The sequence below is a fragment of the Cnephaeus nilssonii genome, assembly GCF_951640355.1.
Source record: "Cnephaeus nilssonii genome assembly, chromosome: 1".
NCBI classification, from domain to species: domain Eukaryota; kingdom Metazoa; phylum Chordata; class Mammalia; order Chiroptera; family Vespertilionidae; genus Cnephaeus; species Cnephaeus nilssonii.
Genome location: NC_137072.1, coordinates 20,700,089 through 20,720,221, shown reverse-complemented (window position 1 = coordinate 20,720,221; position 20,133 = coordinate 20,700,089). Strand labels below are relative to the sequence as shown.

The 20,133-nt window shown below is 39.4% G+C and overlaps 1 protein-coding gene across 1 annotated transcript in view; it reads left to right on the top strand.

The window, feature by feature from the left end:
* The window catches only part of ARMC3 (armadillo repeat containing 3), a gene marked incomplete at its 3' end in the record, with an annotated part of 94,070 nt that overhangs the window by 7,152 nt on the left and 66,785 nt on the right, over positions 1-20,133 (top strand). Inside the window, exons 3-4 of the mRNA XM_079772891.1 lie at positions 10,752-10,869; positions 15,604-15,729. Coding sequence (XP_079629017.1) covers positions 10,752-10,869; positions 15,604-15,729 — 244 coding nt within the window. The remainder of the gene's footprint in view (positions 1-10,751; positions 10,870-15,603; positions 15,730-20,133) is intronic.

Here is a 20,133-nt window from a genome sequence, read left to right as displayed (position 1 = left end):
ACTGAGTTCAACTTTGTAATTTTGTATTCTTTTAGACTTGTGCTATCCAGTAATCACTAGTCACATGTAATTATTTACATTTAAACTTATAGTAATAAAATTATGCTAATAAAATTAACAATTAAAAAAATTAAAAATTCAGTTCCTCAGTCACATTAGTTACACTTCAAGTGCTGAAGTGTCACATGAGGCTGTGACTACCGTATTAGAGACACAGATCAGCAATGCCATCGTCCACATTCTGTTAGACAACCCTACCCTAGATAGTCTTATTTTCTTCACAGACATATAAAAGTGTCCCTATAAATCGATGGCCTCTCTAATAGACTGAGCTTAAAATTCAAAGCTTAGCCAAAATGGTTCCCCCTTCTTTCATTCTTTTTGTAAATAATTGGTTTTATCATTTATTTTGTGCAGAGCGTGAAATTATAATTTCACAGCCAGCTTGTCGGTGACTGATTGTGAGTTTCTCACAGGAAAGCAGATGGGATGTGTAATTACAGCACAGTATTATTTATTTAGTTGTGTGGCATTCTGTTAGAGCTATCATTTTATTCTCAGCACCTTTTTAAATAAAAAATTACTATAATGCTGTAGGCTCTGTAGGAGAAACAAATGTCATGCCAAGTTTCTCCACTGCCTGCCAAACATTGACATTTCTCCTCCTTTGACAGCTCTTTAGTCTGTGTCTCTCACAGTCACAGACGCCATATCATCTTTTCCTTAATGATGACCAGAAGATGTGGCAAAATACTGAAATGTTTTCTAAACACTTGAAGAAGGATGAAAGATACTTACTATAGTGGTTGTTTAAATGTATTTTCATGTACTCTAGTCTTTTAAGCATTGTAGGCATTCTGCGAAGATATGACATATCCATGTTCCAACATAGTATATTTATGCACAATCTTATAAAATCAGCTTTAAAAATATTGAAATGTCAGAGGACTCTGAAGTGAGAGTTTTAAAATGGAAGGGAAATTTGTTCTGAATGGGGGTTGATGGAGAAGGTAACCTGCCAGAATGCTAGGGAAACTGTCTTAAGCGGTAAAGCTGACCCAAGGCTGTGATTCTCAAGGGTTTAGAGGGGGTGTACAGGGGAGGGGGTCTTATGTGGGTAGAATGGTAATGGTGGACTCTATCCCCACAAAAATGTACACCAAAATTTTTGCAAGCAGTTTCAGTGGGCAAATGTATCCCTAGAGCAGCCCAATGATGGTTCCAAGAATCTCTGATTTAGAACCTTCTCTCCTCACACCAACACACAATACAGTTAAGGTACTTTAGGCCAGAATCATAAAAAAGAAGTTTCCAGAGGCACCTTACAGACATGTATTGAGTTTCCATACCCCAGATTTATTCTAGGTAATGGAGATAGAGAAATAACATGGTCCTTTGCCTGAAGAAACTAATTCGCTTATTGAACAAATATTGTTCTACACCCTGGGCATATACCTGAGAACAAAACAAAATTAAGGCCTCAAGGCAGCATCCGTTCTAGTGGGGGAAATATTCAATTAACAAATAATAATATGATTCAGGTAGTGATAAGCTCCATAAAGAAAAGGTAGGATGCAGGATGAAGAGTGATGGTATCTGCATCACTTTAAATAGGATCTACATTAGGGAAAGCCTTCCCAGTGGGGTCTCATTTGAGAAAGACTTAAATGGAATGAAGGAATCTGCTGTGCAAATATCTGAGTGAGAGTACCCCAGCTGATCAACAATAACTAAGGCTTGACTTAATATGTTTGAGGAATGCCAAAGAAGTTGGTGTGCTTGGAGATTGGTAAGCAAGGAATTGGGAGGTGGGTCACAGAGGTGGTGGGGTGGCACTGTGATAGGGCCTTTTGGACTATATTAAATATTTTTTTCCTCTACTGTGCAAAATGGGGGATTCATTGGGAGGTTACAAGTAGAGGAGTAGCAATAACTAAGTTACATTTAAAACAAAAAAGTAAGGTCATTCTAGCTACAATGTGAAAGCAGAGTGAAAGCGGAAAGACCAATTTGGAGGCTATTACAGCAGGCCAGCGAGGATTAGGCTGTAACTGTGGAGAAGGTGAGAAGTGACCAGAATGAGGACACATGCTGATGGTAGATTTGACAGAATTTGCTGATGGGTTGTATGTGGGGTGTGGGAAAGAGAGGAGCTGAGATGTTTCAAGGTTCTTGGACTGAGCAACTGAGTAAATTATGGTAAAATATACTAAAGTATACATGTAAAACAAAGAAACAGTGCCGTGTGCTAAGTGCTATTTTATAGAAATTTAGAGGAATATAGCTGTGGGAAAGAAAGGAAAGCCCCAGGATTTTTAACACCCAAAAACATGAATAAAAAACAATAGAAAATGTATCCAGAAAAATGGAGACCTGACTATTAAATGAGCCATAAGCTTTTATAGTTTCAAGTATTATTTTATTACTTTAATTTTTTAGAAATGAAATAAAACTATCAAAAAGTGGTAGGTGATATCATCTCACAGTTGATGGCCTTAGTGAGAACCATTTTGGTGGGTCAGTGAGGGTGAAAGTCAGATAGGAAATGCTTACCGGAGGTAAGAGTGAGAAAATGAATAAAAGTAAATAGTTTATAAGATATTTGACAATGAAAGGGATGACTGGGTGCAAATGCAAAGAAAGCAAAAACTAGTGTTTATTCATGGCTTAGGTTTTTGAAAATGGATTTGATGAAAAGATAGAGGGACAAGGAGATTTAAGGTTTGGCAGGAGTGTTATTAAAATAATAGATCATAAAATCTAAGCAGCATAAGAAGTGAAGAAATGAGAAACCTGATGAAGTGAAAGCAGAGAGAGGTTGGGGGGGGGGGCGGGTATCCCAATGAAAGTGAAGGATAGCTGTAGTGGGAGTAACTGAATAATGAAGCTGTATCTCTACCAAGAAACCCTTAAAGTCTGAACATTGTGGGCACTAAGAAGGCAAAGTGAGTAGGTAAAGAGGAATTGGTGGGATATCAAGCATAATAGCAGAAAACAAAGGTGAATGATAGATGGACGCTATTGAGTCAGAATGAAGTAGAGGACATAGAAGAGAACTTTCAAAAGTAGTGAGAACATTTCTGCTTCCGGATAGGATGTGGTAGTGGTGGGTAGCAGTGGGGCATTTCCCCCAGTATAGCAACTCGAGCTCTAGAGCTTCTGCACAGCAACAGAAACCGTCAACAAATGAAGAGAACCCACTCTATGGGAGGACATATTTGCCAATGATATCACCCATATCATTGATGTTAACCTTAACTCCTTAAGTCAATAAGGGGTTAATTTCCAAAATATATAAAGAACGTACACATCTCAACACCAGGAAAACAAACAATCCAATTAAAAAATGGGCAAAGGACCTGAATAGATGCTTTTCCAAAGAGGACCTAAAGAAGGCCAGGAGACATGAAAACATGCTCAAAGTCACTAACTATCAGAGAGATGCAAATGGAAACTACAATGAGGTATCACCTCACACCTGCCAGAATGGCTATGATCAATAAATCAACAAACAACAAGTGCTGGTGAGAATGTGGAGAAAAGGGAACCCTTGTGCACTGCTGGTGGGAATGCAGACTGGTACAGTCACTGTGGGAAACAGTATGGGGTTTCCTCAAAATATTAAAAATGGAACTGCCATTTGACCCAGTGATCCCACTTCTAGGAATATATCCTAAGATCCTGAAATATCAATCAGAAAGGATATATGCACCTCTATGTTCATATCAGTGTTATTTACAATAGCTAAGATCTGTAAACAGCCCAAGTGTCCATCAGTAGACTAGTGGGGGGAAAAAAGCTGTGGTACATTTACACTATGGAATACTATGCAGCAGTAAAAAAGAAGGAAGCCTTACTGTTTGTGATAGCATGGATGGACCTGGAGAATATTATGCTAAGTGAAATAAGCCAGTCAGAGAAAGACAATATCATATGACCTCACTAATATGTGGAATCTAATGAACAAAATAAACTGATGAACAAAATGGAACCAGAAGCATGAATACATGGAATAGACTGGCTGGTGCCCAAGGGGAGAGGGGTGGTTGGTGACTGGATAAAGAAGGTGAAGGAAATAGCTAAAGAACATATATGTATACCCCATGGACATGGACAATAATTTGGTAAAGGCCAAGGAAGGGGAAAGGGGGGGGGGAGGAGAGAGGAGGGCAAAGGTGGGGAGGGAGACTCCTGCAATAATGTCAACATTAAAATTTTTTTTAATTAAATAAAAAGCAGATGGATTTAAAAATACCAGAAGAGGTGTGGAAAGGCAAATTAAAAAGACTGATAATACCAAGTGTTGGTAAGGATATGGAACTCTTATTAATAAATGTTGGGAATGTAAACTGATAAAACCGCTTTAGAAATGTGTTCAACAGTACTTGTGAAAGGTAAATATATATCTACCTTGTGACTCATCAATTTTATTCATCAGAATATACCCAGGGGAAATGAAGGCATATATTCACAAAAATACATGAACAAGAATATTAATTGCAGCTTTATTTATGACTAGAGACCTGGTGCATGAAATTTGTGCACAGGAAGGGGGTTCCTCAGCCCAGCCTGCTCCCTCTCATAATCTGGGATCCCTTAAGGGATGTCTGACTGCCGGTTTAGGCCCAATTCCCCAGAGGGATTGGGCCTAAACCGGCAGTTGGACATCCCTCTCACAATCCGGGACCACTGGCTCCTAACCGCTCGCCTGCCTGCCTGATCACCCCTAACCACTCACCTGCCTGCCTGATCACCCCTAACTGCCTCTGCCTCAGCCCCCGCCATCATGGTTTCTTTTGGAAGGACGTCCGGAATGATGTCCGGAAGGTCGTTGCCTGTCCAGTCTAATTAGCATATTACATTTTTGTTATAGATAGCTTCAAACTGAAATAAAAGAAGCCAAACTGGTATATCCATACAATGGAATACCATATAGCCATAAAAATATGACTCAATTATATGAAAATATGAATTAATCTGAGGGACATTGTGCTGAACTAAAGAAGGCAGATGTGAAAGAATGCATGTTGTGTGATTCCATTTATATGAAGTTCAAGAACAGGAAAAACTAAGTTATGATTTTGAAAGTAGGAATAATGGTTACCTTTCTGGGAGGGTTTTGGGGAAGGAGTTTGAGGAAATATTCAGGGGTGATAAAAATGTTTTGTAACTTGGTCAGAGAGGTATTGTATTCTGAAAAATCAAGTGAAAGAAATATCTGTCAGTACACAAAAAACAGAGTAGAGTTTGCTTTTTAACCCAATCTTAGTATCTTAATAAGGTTTATTTGCCATATAGATAATTATTTAGATCATTGATATATTTTATTTTATTTTTATCATTTTACATTACATTTTTGGTATTTCTTTGCTATGTTTTTATGCTGTATTTTTTGTATCTTCTTTTTCTGAATTGAGCAACTTTCCTTTGTTAACCTTTCTCTTTTAGGAAACTCCTACTACTCATCTGTAGCCTTTAAATACATATATCTAGCCTGGCTGGTGTGGCTTAGTGGTTGAGCCTTGACCTATGAACCAGAAGGTCACAGTTTGATTCCCAGTCATGGCACATGCCTAGATTGCAGGCTCGATTCCCATTAGGAGATGTGCAGGAGGCAACCTATCAATGATTCTCTCTCATCATTGATGTTTCTCTCTCTCCCTGTCCTTTCATCTCTGAAATCAATAAAAATATATTTTTTAAAGATACACATATCTAAACCTGTATTTTTATCAATGTAAAGAATGAGCAATAACAGACAACAGTCCTGTTCCCTTTACCAAAAATTTCCTTTACCCGAGTTTTGTTGAAAAGAAAACCCAAAAACTAGAATCTAGCTTTTTTTTTTCTTTCTTATAATGTGTCATTATTACTTCAGGAATCCTTTCTTTAAAATTACATTATGATACACAACATCATTGTAATTGAGTTTAACTACATATTTTATTGTCTCAATCCAGCACTATTGTTTTTATATTTTGTCCTCCCACTTCTGGCTGGAGTTTTTGATATACTTGTTGAGTCTGTGAATGCTTAAACATGTCTTTTTCATGTATGAATGATCACTTAGCCAGGTATAAATTTCTAGTGTCATAATCCTTTTCCTTGTTGTTTATCCTCAATAGAAAGTTGGTTGAAAGGAGGGTCTAGATCAGTGGTTCTCAACCTTTCAAATGCCGCGACCCTTTAATACAGTTTCTCATGTTGTGGTGACCCCCAACCATAAAATTATTTTCGTTGCTACTTCATAACTGTAATTTTGCTACTGTTAATGAATCGTAATGTAAATATCTGTGTTTTCCGATGGCCTTAGGCGACCCTGCTAGCGGTTCTCAACCTGTGGGTCGCGACCACGTAGGATCGGGCCTAAATGGGCAGTCGGACATCCCTCTCACAATCCAGGACTGCTGGCTCCCAACTCCTTGCCTGCTTGCCTTCCTGATTGCCCCTAACCACTTCTGCCTGCCAGCCTAACCACTCCCCTGCCAGCCTGATTGATGCCTAACTGCTTCCCTGCCAGCCAGATTGCCCCTAACTTCCCTCCTCTGCCGGCCTGGTCACCCCTAATTGCCCTCCCCTGCAGGCTTGATTGGCCCCAACTGCTCTCCCCTGCAGGCCTGGTTCCCCGCAACTGCTCTCCCCTGCAGGCCTGGGTCACCCCCAACTGCCCTTCCCTGCAGGCCCAGTTGCCCCCAACTTTCCTCCTCTGCCGGCCTGGTCACCCCTAACTGCCCTCCCCTGCAGGCTTGATCTCCCCCAACTGCCCTCCCTTGCAGGCCTGGTCCCTCCCAACTGCTCTCCCTTGCTGGCCATCTTGTCACAGCCATCTTGTGTCTACATGGGGCCAGCCATCTTTGACCACATGGGGGCAGCCATCTTGTGTGTTGAAGTGATGGTCAATTTGCATATTACTCTTTTATTAGATAGGATAGAGGCCTGGTGCATGGGTGGGGACCAGCTGGTTTGCCCTGAAGGTTGTCCCAGATCAGGGTGGGGGTTCCCTTGGGGCATGGGGCGGCCTGGGCGAGGGGCCTGTGGTGGTTTGCAGGCTGGCCACGCCCCCTGGTGACCTAAGTGGAGGCCCTGGTATCTGGGGTTTATTTATCTTCTATAATTGAAACTTTGTAGCCTTGAGCAGAGCCAAGCCTCCTGCTCACTCCTTGGCCGCAGCCATTTTTGTTGGGATTTATTTATCTTCTATAATTGAAACTTTGTAGCCTTGAGTGTAGGCCTGGGCCAGCCAGGGCGGAAGGGAAGCTTGGCTTCCTCTATTGCCAGGGAAACCCAAGCCTCCTGCTTGCTGCAGCTCCGTGGCCGCAGCCATCTTGGTTGGGTTAATTTGCATACTCGCTCCTGATTGGCTGTGGGTGTAGTGGAGGTACGGTCAATTTGCATATTACTCTTTTATTAGATAGGATTATTTCTGCTTTCTATTATATATTTTCTATTTAGTCAAGCTCCTATTTTATCACTACAAATACAACATTCATTCCTATTTTAAACCTTCCTAGTATTGTTTCCCCTTTTATTTTTATTTTTTAAATATATTTTTATTGATTTCAGAGAGGAAGGGAGAGAGAGAGATAGAAACATCAATGATGAGAGGGAATCATTGATTGGCTGCCTCCTGCAGGGGACTGAGGCCACAACCCGGACATGTGCCCTTGACCAGAATCGAACCCGGGACCCTTGAGTCCACAGGCTGATACCCTATACACTGAGCCAAACCAGCTAGGGCTGTTTTCCCCTTTTAAATATCTTTTCTCCTTATCTCATCCTACTCTGTTTTATCCATTCTTCAAATTATTTCTAAATTCTACCACCTCCATGGATCTTTCTCCATTTACCCCAGTTTGTAATAATTTCCCCTTTCTCATCACAACATTTATTATCTCTGCCATATGTTTTTGTACTTCCCAGAATCCTAGGATTTTATATCTGGATGAGATCTAAGAGATAGAATCCAACTCCCTAATTTTTCAGATTATAAAAGAGGTGGTCACTAAGCCACGTTTGTAACCCAGAGACCCCAAGCCTTCTGGCATTCTGGGGCTACCCTCTAATCCTACCTAATAAAAGAGTAATATGCAAATTGACCATACCTTCGCTACACCCACCAGCCACGCCCACCAGCCATGCCCACCAGCCAATCAGAGCGAGTATGCAAATAAACCCAACCAAGATGGCTACAGCCACAGAGAGCAGGAGGGAGGCTTGGGTTTCCCAGGCAACAGAGGAAGCCAAGCTCTCTGCCTGCCCTTGCCGGCCTAAGCCTCCACCCAAGGCTACAAAGTTTCAATTATAGAAGGTAAATAAACCCTAAACAGAAATGGCTGCTGCTGCGGAGCAAGCAGAAGGCTTGGCTCCGCTCCAGGCTACAAAGTTTCAATTGTAGAAGGTAAATAAATTCCAGATACCAGGGACTCTGCTTGGGCCACCAGGGGGCGTGGCTGGCCTGCAAACCACCACAGGCCCCTCGCTCAGGCCGCCCCATGTCCCAAGGGAACCCCCACCCTGATCCGGGACACCCTTCAGGGCAAACCAGCTGGCCCCCACCAGTGCACCAGGCCTCTATCCTGTCTAATAAAAGAGTAATATGCAGATTGACCATCACTCCAACACACAATATGGCTGCCCGCATGTGGTCAAAGATCCTGCCCCCATGTAGACACAAGATGGCCACCACAAGATGGCCAGCAGGGGAGGGCAGTTGGGAGGCACCAGGCCTGCAAGGGAGGGCAGTTGAGAGTTACCAGGCCTGCAAGGGAGGACAGTTGGAGGTGATCAACCCTGCAGGGGAGGGCAGTTAGGGGTGACCAGGCCGGCAGAGTAGGGAAGTTGGGGGCAAACAGGCTGGCAGGGGAGGAGTTAGGCATCAATCAGGCTGTCAGGGGAGTGGTTAGGGGGTGATCAGGCTGGCAGGCAGAAGTGGTTAGGGGCAATCAGGAAGACAGGCAGACGAGCAGTTGGGAGCCAGCAGTCCTGGATTGTGAGAGGGATGTCCGACTGCCCGTTTAGGCCCGATCCTAAACGGGCAGTCGGCATCCCTTGAGGGGTCCCAGATTGGAGAGGGTTCAGGCTGGGCTGAGGGACACCCCGCCTCAGTGCACGAATTTCGTGCACTGGGCCTCTAGTACCTAAATAAAATAGTTCTCAAGCTTCAATCCCAAAATGCTTTTGGAAGTCCTCAATTAAAAACCTTGTGGGTTTCCAGGTCCTCAAGATCTCCTGATTAGGGTTGCAGCTGGCGTCCAAGCCATTGCTGTCGGCTCTGCTAGAGGCCATTTTATTCTCACTGGTCATGCCACTGGACACCTGCAAGTGTTACAAGCCTGGAGTATACGGCCAACTTTTACTGAAGATTTGTCTCTCCAAAAAGAGTCTAAAAGGCTTGAGAATGAGCAACATGACTTTTATAACTCTTACAGCTTCTAGTCTAGTCAGACATACACAAACGACAGCTTACTTTGGATGCTGGATAATGCTGCCCTAAAATCCAATAGCCATTTCCCCTCCAAGGAGAATTTTTATCCCAGCAATGTCCTTTAAGGTCTCTGCTCACTGCTATCTTCTGTCTTCTTCATTCTTCCAACCTCACACAATTGTTTTGTTATTCAGACTGATCTATCTCTCCATCCTCTACCTATAACTGAACATCAATTTTTGTTATCCTAAAACACAATAAGCTATCCAGTAAGAACCAGCTAAAGCTTTGAAATTCATAATTTAAAAAAATATTTTTATTGATTTCAGAGAGGAAAGGAGAGGGAGAGAGATATAGAAACATCAATGATAAGAGAATGATTGATCAGCTGCCTCCTGCATGCCCCCTACTGGGGATCAAGGCCACACCTGGGCATGTGCCCTTGACTGGAATCGAACCTGGGACCTTTCAGTCCGCAGACTGACACTCTATCCACTGAACCAAACCAGCTAGGGCCATTTTTTTTTCTTTAGCATAAGCAGAACTCCCTCCTCCACCTGTCCCTGGAAATGGAATAGAAATTGTGTAATAATGTATCTTCTTCTTGACCAAGAAAGTCCATAGGTTCATTCAGCTGCACATGGATTCTCAGGACTCTCAAGATCACAGCAGGATATACTAGGAGGTCTTCTTACAGTCCTGTACTTTTTCTTTATATTATCATTTCCTCTGTTCCAGATTTTTTCCAATTTTACATTTTTTATATATTGTTTTCTATTGGTTTTCAATTGTAATAGCTGCTTTCCAAGAAAGAGTGTAGTAATCAGAAAGCAGGTACAGATTATTGAGACTGTCAGGGCAACTAATATATACAGGTACTCAAGGATTCTTGTGTATTGATTAAGAATTATACTGTCATATGCTATTTAATGAGCATCTATTATGTGTCAGTGTGCTCAGTGCGGTATGTAGATGATCTAATTCTCTCCTTAATAATTTTGCCCATTAAACAGAAAGGAAAACTGAAATTCTAGTGGCTTAAGTAACTTGTTTGATTCCACATGGCTAAATTGAGAGACTAAGTCTGCCAGACTCCAAAATGCTTTGCTCTTTCCCCCATACACCAGGTATTCCAGAGCTGTCCGTGTGCACAGCTGTCTCTGTATTAATGATGCTTTCTAAGTAAAAACTTTACAATGCATTTACTGAGCAGTGACCACATCCTTTTTGTAAGATTGTGTTCTATTTAAGTCAAGACACCATTCATTTTTTTATGTGCTTTTCAAAGCCCAAATGTGAACCTGATATTTCTCTCTCTGCATTTCAGTTTGATCCATTAACAATTGAAAGCAAAAAAGTAGCAACTGTGGTGCTAATGCTTAATTCTCCTGAAGAAGAAATTTTGGCCAAAGCATGTGAAGCCATTTATAAGTTTGCTTTAAAAGGTTTGGATTTTTTTTTTAGTTTGTCTTTCTATGTCATTAGTTGCTTAAAATATTTACTACATAAGGGGCACTTTTCTCCCCAGTCTTTAACTTACTTCTTGTCAGATGAATTCTTTCAGACAACCAGAATATCATTTATTGCATTACCTGAAAGTAATGTATATCCCTAAGTGCCTAACTTAATCTTAAGGAGTAATTTTTTCACTGGGTAGAAGAGTCATTTTGAAGACTTCATTGTTTAAAAAATTGTAAATGACACAGGATCTGAAAGAGCTCCCAGTGGTCAAAGCCAAACAATTTGAGCAACAAAATAAAGTAGTATTGGATTATAACCCAAAGTAGAACATAAATATCCATGAGTATACTTCAATACATAAATGATTGGGTGAGTTGATAAATGGAAGAGAAAAGATAAACCTCCCAAGCGAAAGAATTCTGAATAACTTATGTAGAGACTATGCCCTCCAGGAGGCAAAATATAACTTCTTTAGGTGTGGGCTGTGCCTACTGACTTCTTTCCAAAGAGAACAGTAAGGAAATAGGGGACAAATAATAAGTTTATAGTTAGAAACCTGGCAAAACTACTTCAACCAAGTGATCAAAATCAACATCAACAGTGATAAATCATGTTGATAATCTTGTCAATAAGTCAAGTGCCCTTGACACAATATAATGAAAATGGCACTTTACTTCTGTGTATTTTCCCCCCCAAACCTATAACCTTAGTCTAATTATTATTTAAAAAGAATAAAATTCCCACTCAGGGACATTATACAAATATGTAGCCAGAAATCCTGGGTAACTCTCACAGCCAAGAAGAGCTAAGGGTATGTGATAAGAAATCTCATGGGGGAATCCTAGATAAGATCCTGGAACAGAGAAAGAATATTAGGCTAAAATTAAGGAATTCTGAATAAACTATTGCTTTTAATTAATAATAACATCAATAATGGCTCAAATTGTATCAAATGTACCAAAATTAGTATAAAATATTAATAACAGAGGAAACTTGGTATGGGATATGTAGGAACTCTCTGTATTATCTTTGCAATTTTTCTGTGAAAGTAAAACTGTTGTAAAAAATAAAGTTTATTAAAACATTGTAAATGTTACAAATCTAATTCTATTGAGAGATTTACCCATTGAGGATTTACAAACATAAAAGATTATTATACTTTAACTCATTCCAAATGGTGATAAAATTAGATTTTTATTATACTGTATAACATTTTAATTGTGACTATTTGAAGAGTTTAGTGTATTTTTTAACAAGATCTTTTAAACTAAGGAGCAATTTGATTTTAAAGAAATGATTAAACATTGGTTGAGGACTTGTATGATAGAACAAAAAAATATTCAGTTAGCAAATGATAAAATACTCATCTCATTATGTCACTCTTGTCATCATTGGGAATCCAGACAAAATCCAGAGTGGTTCTGGAAGGTATAGTTTATGAACAGATTATATAGAATACTGGATCAATTTCATGGAGACATTGGATTATGCATCTCTGGTAGCATAAGTCTCATTCAGCCTTATAGAATCATCATAAGTCACCTGGCTGTCCTATGTACCTAATTACATATCATCTTTTATATGATATGACATGAGATAAATAAATAGATAGGCATGTATTTTATGTTTAATCAATATAGAAGTTATTTTAAGTCTGGTGTTTTATTCTAGCAGTATTTTCTGAAATAGTTTTTAAGATAAATGATGGGACTTTGCCTTCTGGCCAAGATGGAGTAAGGGTCCAGATTTACCCTCTAACCAAAACAACCAAAAAAATAGACAAAATATATGAAGTAGCAGTTGGCAAAACATTGACTATTAAGCAATGAAGGACAGTGACCATTGAGAGACAGAACACAAAGGAAAGAAGTGCTGTGACGGCCTGAGCTTACTGATTTCAGAGTTTCCAAGGAGCAGCGCAAGAAGGGGTAGCCTGTGCAGAGCCTATTGGACTCTCTGAATTGAGAAGACAGACCTGAAAGTCCAGGGTACAAAGGCAGCAAGAGTTTTCAGGATAGAGTTAACTGAGAGAGAACTCTGGAGATCTGCAAAGCAGCCCAGTCGGTTATTGAGCTGAGTACTGGTCAGCATGTACATGTGAGAGAACTACTTGAAGTCAAAGAATCCAACAGGATTAGTGGCAACAGTGCCTGGTGTTCACACAGGGCCAGAAATAGGGCTTGTTCTTATAGCCAGACCCAAAACCTCAGGATGCATGGACCATTGTGCAGAATACAGAGTCTTGGTAGTTAGAAATAACCCTAGATTGAGCAGTGTTCTGAAAGATCTAAAAGGTTCAAATTGTTTCCAAATAACTGTGTCCCAGAACAAATTTCTAGAATGCAAAAATATTCATTACTCAAGTAGGTAAAATGCACAATGTCTGGTATCCAATAAAAAATTACCAGGCATGAAAAAGCAGCAGGAAAATATAACCCATAATGAGGATATAAATGAATAACTAAGTCGAAAGTAAACCAATATATGTGTGACTAGAATCTCTAAAAGAAGTAAAGGACAGAAAAAAAAATTGAAGAAATGATAGTCAGAAATACCCCCAATTTGATGAAAACTCCAAACTCACAGATCCAAGAAGCTCACCAAAACTGGGGTGTACACCTGAAAATAATATAATAAGGTATGTCAACTGTGATTAGAAATAAAAAACCAATCACAATGACTATGAAGAAAATGACACCAACTTACATTATAATCAAATTGCTTGAAATCAGTGATAAAGAGAAAATCTTAAAAGCAGTTCATTGAGGGCAGACCCACACTGCTAACTATGGTACAGTAGGTAGGTAGTTTAGACAAAAGCAAAATGATGCCACATAAAAATATGGATCTACACAAAGAATAAAGGTAGAGTACTAGAAATAGTAACATTTAAGATTTTTTTTATTATTGAAATCACTTAAAAAAAGCAAGTTGGTTATTTTAAACCAAAATAATAATCATATATTGTGGTCTGAAACATACGAATACGATATATGACAACAACAGCACCAAGGTAGAAATGGGAAAATGGAAGTATACTATTGTAAGGTTCTTGGATTATCACTTGAAAGTAGACTGTCATAGGATGTATACTACAAACCCTAATACAAACAGTAAAATAACAGAACAAAAATATATCAAATAAGCTAATGAAGGAAATGAAATGGAATCATAAGAAATATTTAGTTTAGCCCTAGCTGGTTTGGCTCAGTGGATAGAGCACCGGCCTGTAGACTGAAGGGTCTCAGGTTTGATTCTGATCAAGGGCACATGTCCAGGTTGTGGGCTCGATCCCCAGTGGGGAGCGTGCAGGAGGCAGCCGATCAATGATTCTCTCTCATCATTTCTCTCTCTCTCTCCCTCTCCCTTCCTCTCTGAAATCAATAAAATATATTTTTAAAAATAAATAATTAGTTTATACAAAGAAGGGAAATAGAAAAAGAAAACAAAGAATAATGGGGCATATAAAAACAAATGACAAGATGGCAAATTTAACCCTATCAAAAATCAAATTGAATGTAAAATGGACTAAGTACTTCAATTAATAGGGAGAGAGTGTTATCTTGGATAAAAAGCAAGACCAAACTACATGCCACCATCAAGTAATGCACTTAGAATATAATAACACAAATTATTTTAAAGTAACAGGATGAAAAAATATCCTATGATAACACCAAACAAAAGAAAGATGGAGTAGCTTTATTAATATCATAAAAGTAGACAGAAAATATAGTACAGAGGTAAAGAAAGCCATTTTATAATGATAAAGGAATCAATTAATCAAGAGGCTATGAAAAATCCTAAACAGTCATTACTTAATGGCACATCTTTAAAATACATGAAACTAGAAATTCAAGGAGAAATAGATAGCCACAATTGTAGCTGGGGATTTTGATGCCCACTTCCCAATTAATGAAAAACCAAGTAAATAGTAAATCATTAAAAGACTAAAAGATTGAAGCAGCAATATTAATTAATTTAACCTAATTGATAGTTATAAAGCACTCCAAAAATAGCAGGATATACATTCTTCTCAAGTGTATAGAGAACATTTTTCAAATAGACCATATTCTGGGCCATAAACAAGCCTTAATCAATTTAAAAGAATTCCAGTGATAAAAAATATGCCATGCCACAATAGAATTAAATAAAAAATCAATAGCACAAAGAACTCGAGACCATCATGCAATAGAAAATAAATAACATACTCCTATGAATGTTAATTAATTTTATAACTAAGCAATTATTCAATTAATTATGTCATCACATGACTGGCACTGTGCTAGGCACTGAGTGAGGATATGAGGGAATAGAACAGAAAGGGTATCTGTCCTCATGGAAAGTTAAGTTATAGCGGAGTAGGCAAACCATGCAGAGAGGTCCTTAAGTGGTATGAAGAAAATAAAGCAGGAGAAAGAGAGATAAGGAAGACTTGGAGGTGGTGACAACATTAGACAGACAGGGGAAGGAGACCTCTCAGGAGGCGCAGGGTGAGCTGAGAACTGAATGGCAAGAGGAAGCCAGCTTCGTAAACATGGGGGAAGGGAGAGCAGCAGACATCCAGGATACCTGTGCTCTAAAGTTGAGTCTGGGAGAAAGACATCTGGAAGGAGAGGAATGGGGAAGGCAGACGGCAAATAAGAAATTGGAATAACACAAAGAAGTTTTGGTGAAATTGATGGTAGCCATGCATTATTTTATTTTGCCTGTAATGTCAGGTGAGGAAAATAAGACAACCCTCCTTGAACTTGGAGCAGTGGAACCTTTAACTAAACTGCTCACCCATGAAGACAAAATTGTAAGAAGAAATGCCACCATGATATTTGGAATCATGGCTTCTAATAGTAAGTAAAGACTTTTTAAAATAAGTAATCTCATAAATGCCTTGTAAATTTAATGTTAAGAGATTTATTTTAATTTTATTTAAACTAACTTTAATGTTAACAAAAAAGTTAAGTAAGATGTATCAAATGTATGATTTCATATTTTAAGGGATATTTTTAAAATATAAAAAAAATATGTGCAAATGCTCTCTAAGTTGGTGATGTTCCAGACTTAATAGTTAGGAGAGCAATTATTATCTTTTAAAATTGAAATAGTTTTTTTCTTGAGTTAGTATAATGTAATTTGTCTGACTATATATAAGTTACTCTTCATATGTATTTCATAGTGAAGGAAACTCAGGGTAAAGAGTTTTGATACATTTATTCTTTGAAGCCACCAACTATATTTTGCCAAAAATAAATTCAGATATGCATTTAAATCAGATCTATTATTTGTTTGAATATTTTCATATATTTAATAGGGTGGAGCAATAATATTAGTTAAAATGTGCTGTTATGTTTATTAGAATATCAGTTTGACCAAAATCATGCAAATTAAGGCAGTCCCTCACTAATGAACAGATAAGTTCTCATGTGTAAGTCATTTTCATGCTATAATGGTAGGTTTCTGAGTTACCCAACAAAAGCTTTGTAATCCTAATATATAAAAAGCCAGGGGCTGTCACAACCGAAACAACCGGATGGACGACTGAACAGTAGGCTGCATGGGGCAACCAGGCTGGCAGGGGAGCAGTTGGGGGTGACCAGGCCAGCAGGGGGGTCAGATGGGGGCGACCAGGCAGGCAGGCAGGTGAGCGGTTAGAAGCCAGAAGTCCCGGATTGTGAGAGGGATATCCTGGATTGGAGAGGGTGCAGGCTGGGCTGAGGGGGAACCCCCTCTCCCCGTGCACAAATTTCGTGCACCAGTCCTCTAGTTTATAATAAAAAAATTATATTCTTGGTGGAGACTGAATTCTAACATGAACCTCAGGATGCTAGGAATGAACATGTCTCTATCATAGCACTTGGCTAAAACTATCAAACTTTCTCCCTGTATTATACTTTCCCGAAGTCCTGCCCCCCTCTCCCTCACTTTCCCTGGACCCTGTCAAAGGCAGTGGCGTCTCCTTATTCTGTGGTGTCCAGCAGGACCGTGGCCTTAGTGTCTTCAGAGACAGTTGTGAGTGGAGGCGGGGGTGGGAAGGGGGAAGAAAGCTTTGTCTGGCATCCGTGCCTTTACCACCTCAGCTGCAGAGACTACACCAGCAGCACCTGTGTGGGGGAGAAACCGGATTCCATCGGGAATTTTAGTGGAGGGGGTTCTGGCAGCAACTGCAGGAGTTCCAAACGGTGGCTGTGCTGGGGCTCTGGGAGTGTTTCTGGGGATGACAGCAGGATGAGGACAGTCGTGAGGGAGTAGGTGTTCCACCAACTTGGATTATGATAACATCGGTCAACACTTAACGTAGTACTTACCAGACATTATTGTATGTGCTGTTTATGTATTGAATCACTAACGAGGTTGGTGCTATTATTTTTTCCTTTACATATGAGTCAGCTGAGGCACAGAGAAGTTGAATAAAGTAGTAATCATTTATATTGCGGGGACTTCATAAATTTTTATCAAGGGTTGCCATACTGAATGTGCTGTGTTGAATGTATTTATTGCCAAAAAAAGGAAAATTAAAATTTACACACTACAGAATTTGAGAACCACAGGTGCTTTGTAACACCTCTTGTACAACTCCTCATTTTAAAAACAAGAATTATCCCTAAAGGATTAGGTTCCTGGCCCACAGTCATGCAGGTGGCTATTAACAGAACTAAGATTAGTTCTAGAATTGGAACTTTACTCTCTGACTCATAGTTTAGCAGACTTCCTATTCACCAGATCTTTTATGATCCTTAACATTAGTGTGAATGCTAAGTCAGGTTCTCCTTCTGAATGATATTGGGGGAGAATGCATCTCATTTGGAAAGGAGAATTATAATTTCTTGTTTATACTTATATTTTCTAGTTTAATGTCTAGTTCTCTATGACTTTTTCCTGCTTACTTAGCTCTTAATTTCTATTCATTTTATTTTGTATTCTCATGTTCCAATCTATGAGAAGTTTATAATCTGTGAAGCCCTCCAAACTGGTTGCAAACTTTTTTTCTGAGAAGATTTATAAAAGGAATTCCATGAGTTTCTAAAGGAATCTGTGACCCCCAAATATTAAGAATTATTGTTACATTTGGGTACTAAATGAATTGACCCTCTTAGACCTACCAAGCCATATTCTGTAAGCTGGTTGCTAGACAAGGACCAGTGCTAGGGCCAGTGCAGTCTGCAACCGACAAGCTTAACAATGGAAAGAACTTGACTGCCTTCAAGGTCTCCATTGAGTGCTTGAGTCTCAGGTATGAACTTCTAAGAGCTTTCCATTGATTCTATGAATTGGGTGAAAAAACAACACACACAAACCATATTTTGGGATTAACTGAACTGATTTTCTGTTTGCTCCATCTGTGGACATGAAAAAAACACATGGCATCCTCAACTGTGTGTGAATTTCCTTTTTTGTTAAGAGAGCCATTAACAGCTATTGCTTCATTTGTCACACATGCCCATGGAAAACTTAGAACAAAAAATAAGCAGTCATTTGATCTCAATGAAAAGCCATGTTTCCAGAATAATCTCTAAATACACAGTTAATTTATCATCCTTGGGAAGTCTTAAAAAATGGCTGATTCTTCAGAAATTTGTCTCTTCATGTGTTTTTCAAGCACTCAATAATATAACTATGTTCATAGTGGATGAACCAACAGAAGTTTCAACAGAATTCCAGGTGCTTAAAGGATTGCTATGAGAGCCATCTTTCCCTTTGGCAGTTGCAAACAAATTCTTGCTTCTTTTTCCCCCCCTAGAGTGGTTGAGCTATGTGCCTATGCTAAGCCTGAGTCATTTGAGACAGGCACTTAAATTACTTTGTTAAACGTTTTTATCAAAATGGAGCTGCTGTCTTCTTTTAATTGAAAGTTTGTATTTCATTTGATGAGGCCTTATAACAGAGACTCATTTAATGAAGTCAGTTAAAGAGAGATTTCATCAGGATCCCTGTGAGAAGTAGCCTTCGAAGCCTAGACTTTGTATCACTTTAAGGCAATCTGAAGAGCTTGCCATCTTAGGAAGAGGTTGATGTAAGCATATACAAGGTCAAGGGTAAATTAGATGGCCAATATTATGCAACCAACAAATTGTAGGGAAATCCAAGATGGCAGCAGAGTAGGTGGAAGCTATACTCACCCCCTCCCAGGACCAAAATGGAATTACAACTGAATTATAGAACAGTCACCCTGAATAACCAACTGAAGACTGGCCTGATAACCAAGAGTTTACAGAAGAAGCCACACTGAGCCTGGTAGTGCCGCTGGTGCCAATAGGGCTCGTCCACGGGGTCGTGAGAAAAGCATTTCGGTGGCCCGTGCATAAGAATGAGATGTACTGTGGTCTGTTATTGGAGTGGAAATAAAAGACTGTCCCCAGGTTCCCGGTATCTCATCTCCATCCATTCCGCAGTGGGAGAAGGGCCAGGGTCCAGAAATTCTGTGCCTCACAGTTCAGCCCATGCCAAAGCTTAGTCCCATTCAGTCTCTGTCCCAGTTCTGCTAGCTTAGTCTCTGTGCTCAGCTGCATTCGGGCTGGCGCTGTGCTGCTGTACGCAAGGCCACACACATGCCCAGGTCGCAGGATCCATCCCCAGAGAGGGGCATGCAGGAGGCAGCCGATCAATGATCAATGTTTCTCTCTCATCAGTGTCTCTGTCTCTCTATCCCTCTCTCTTCTTCTCTCCAAAGTCAATGTAAAAAATCCTTAACAAAATATTAGGAAACCAAATCCAGCAATATATTAAAAAGATCATATGCCATGACCAAGTGGGATTTATTGTATAATATTCACAAATCAATAAACGTGATACTACAGAAGTGAAATGAAGGATAAAAAATACATGATCATATCAATAGATGCAGAAAAGCATTTGATAAAATCCAGCACCCATTTATGATAAAAACTCTCAGCAAGGAATAGAGGAAGCATAACTCAATGTAACAAAGGTCATACATATATCACAAACCCACAGCCAACATCATATAATAAAACCTCAATATAACAGACTAATTCAGGCGAGAGGGTGTCTGTTAAAGCTGAAAGTCCATTATATAATAAAGTAGGTTTTCTGAATGTACGTGTTAAAAATTTGACAAATTAGCTTACCTGTTTTTACTTATGTAGACACATTTTTGTAATTAAAATTAAGTATGTATGAAAAGCTTAATTTCACAGAAAAGCTTTCTATATTTATACTGAGTAGGTCTAGTTAATGTGTGCATTCACCAGTCACTGGAGTAGACAAATGCATCCATCTGGGGCACATCTCAGCAT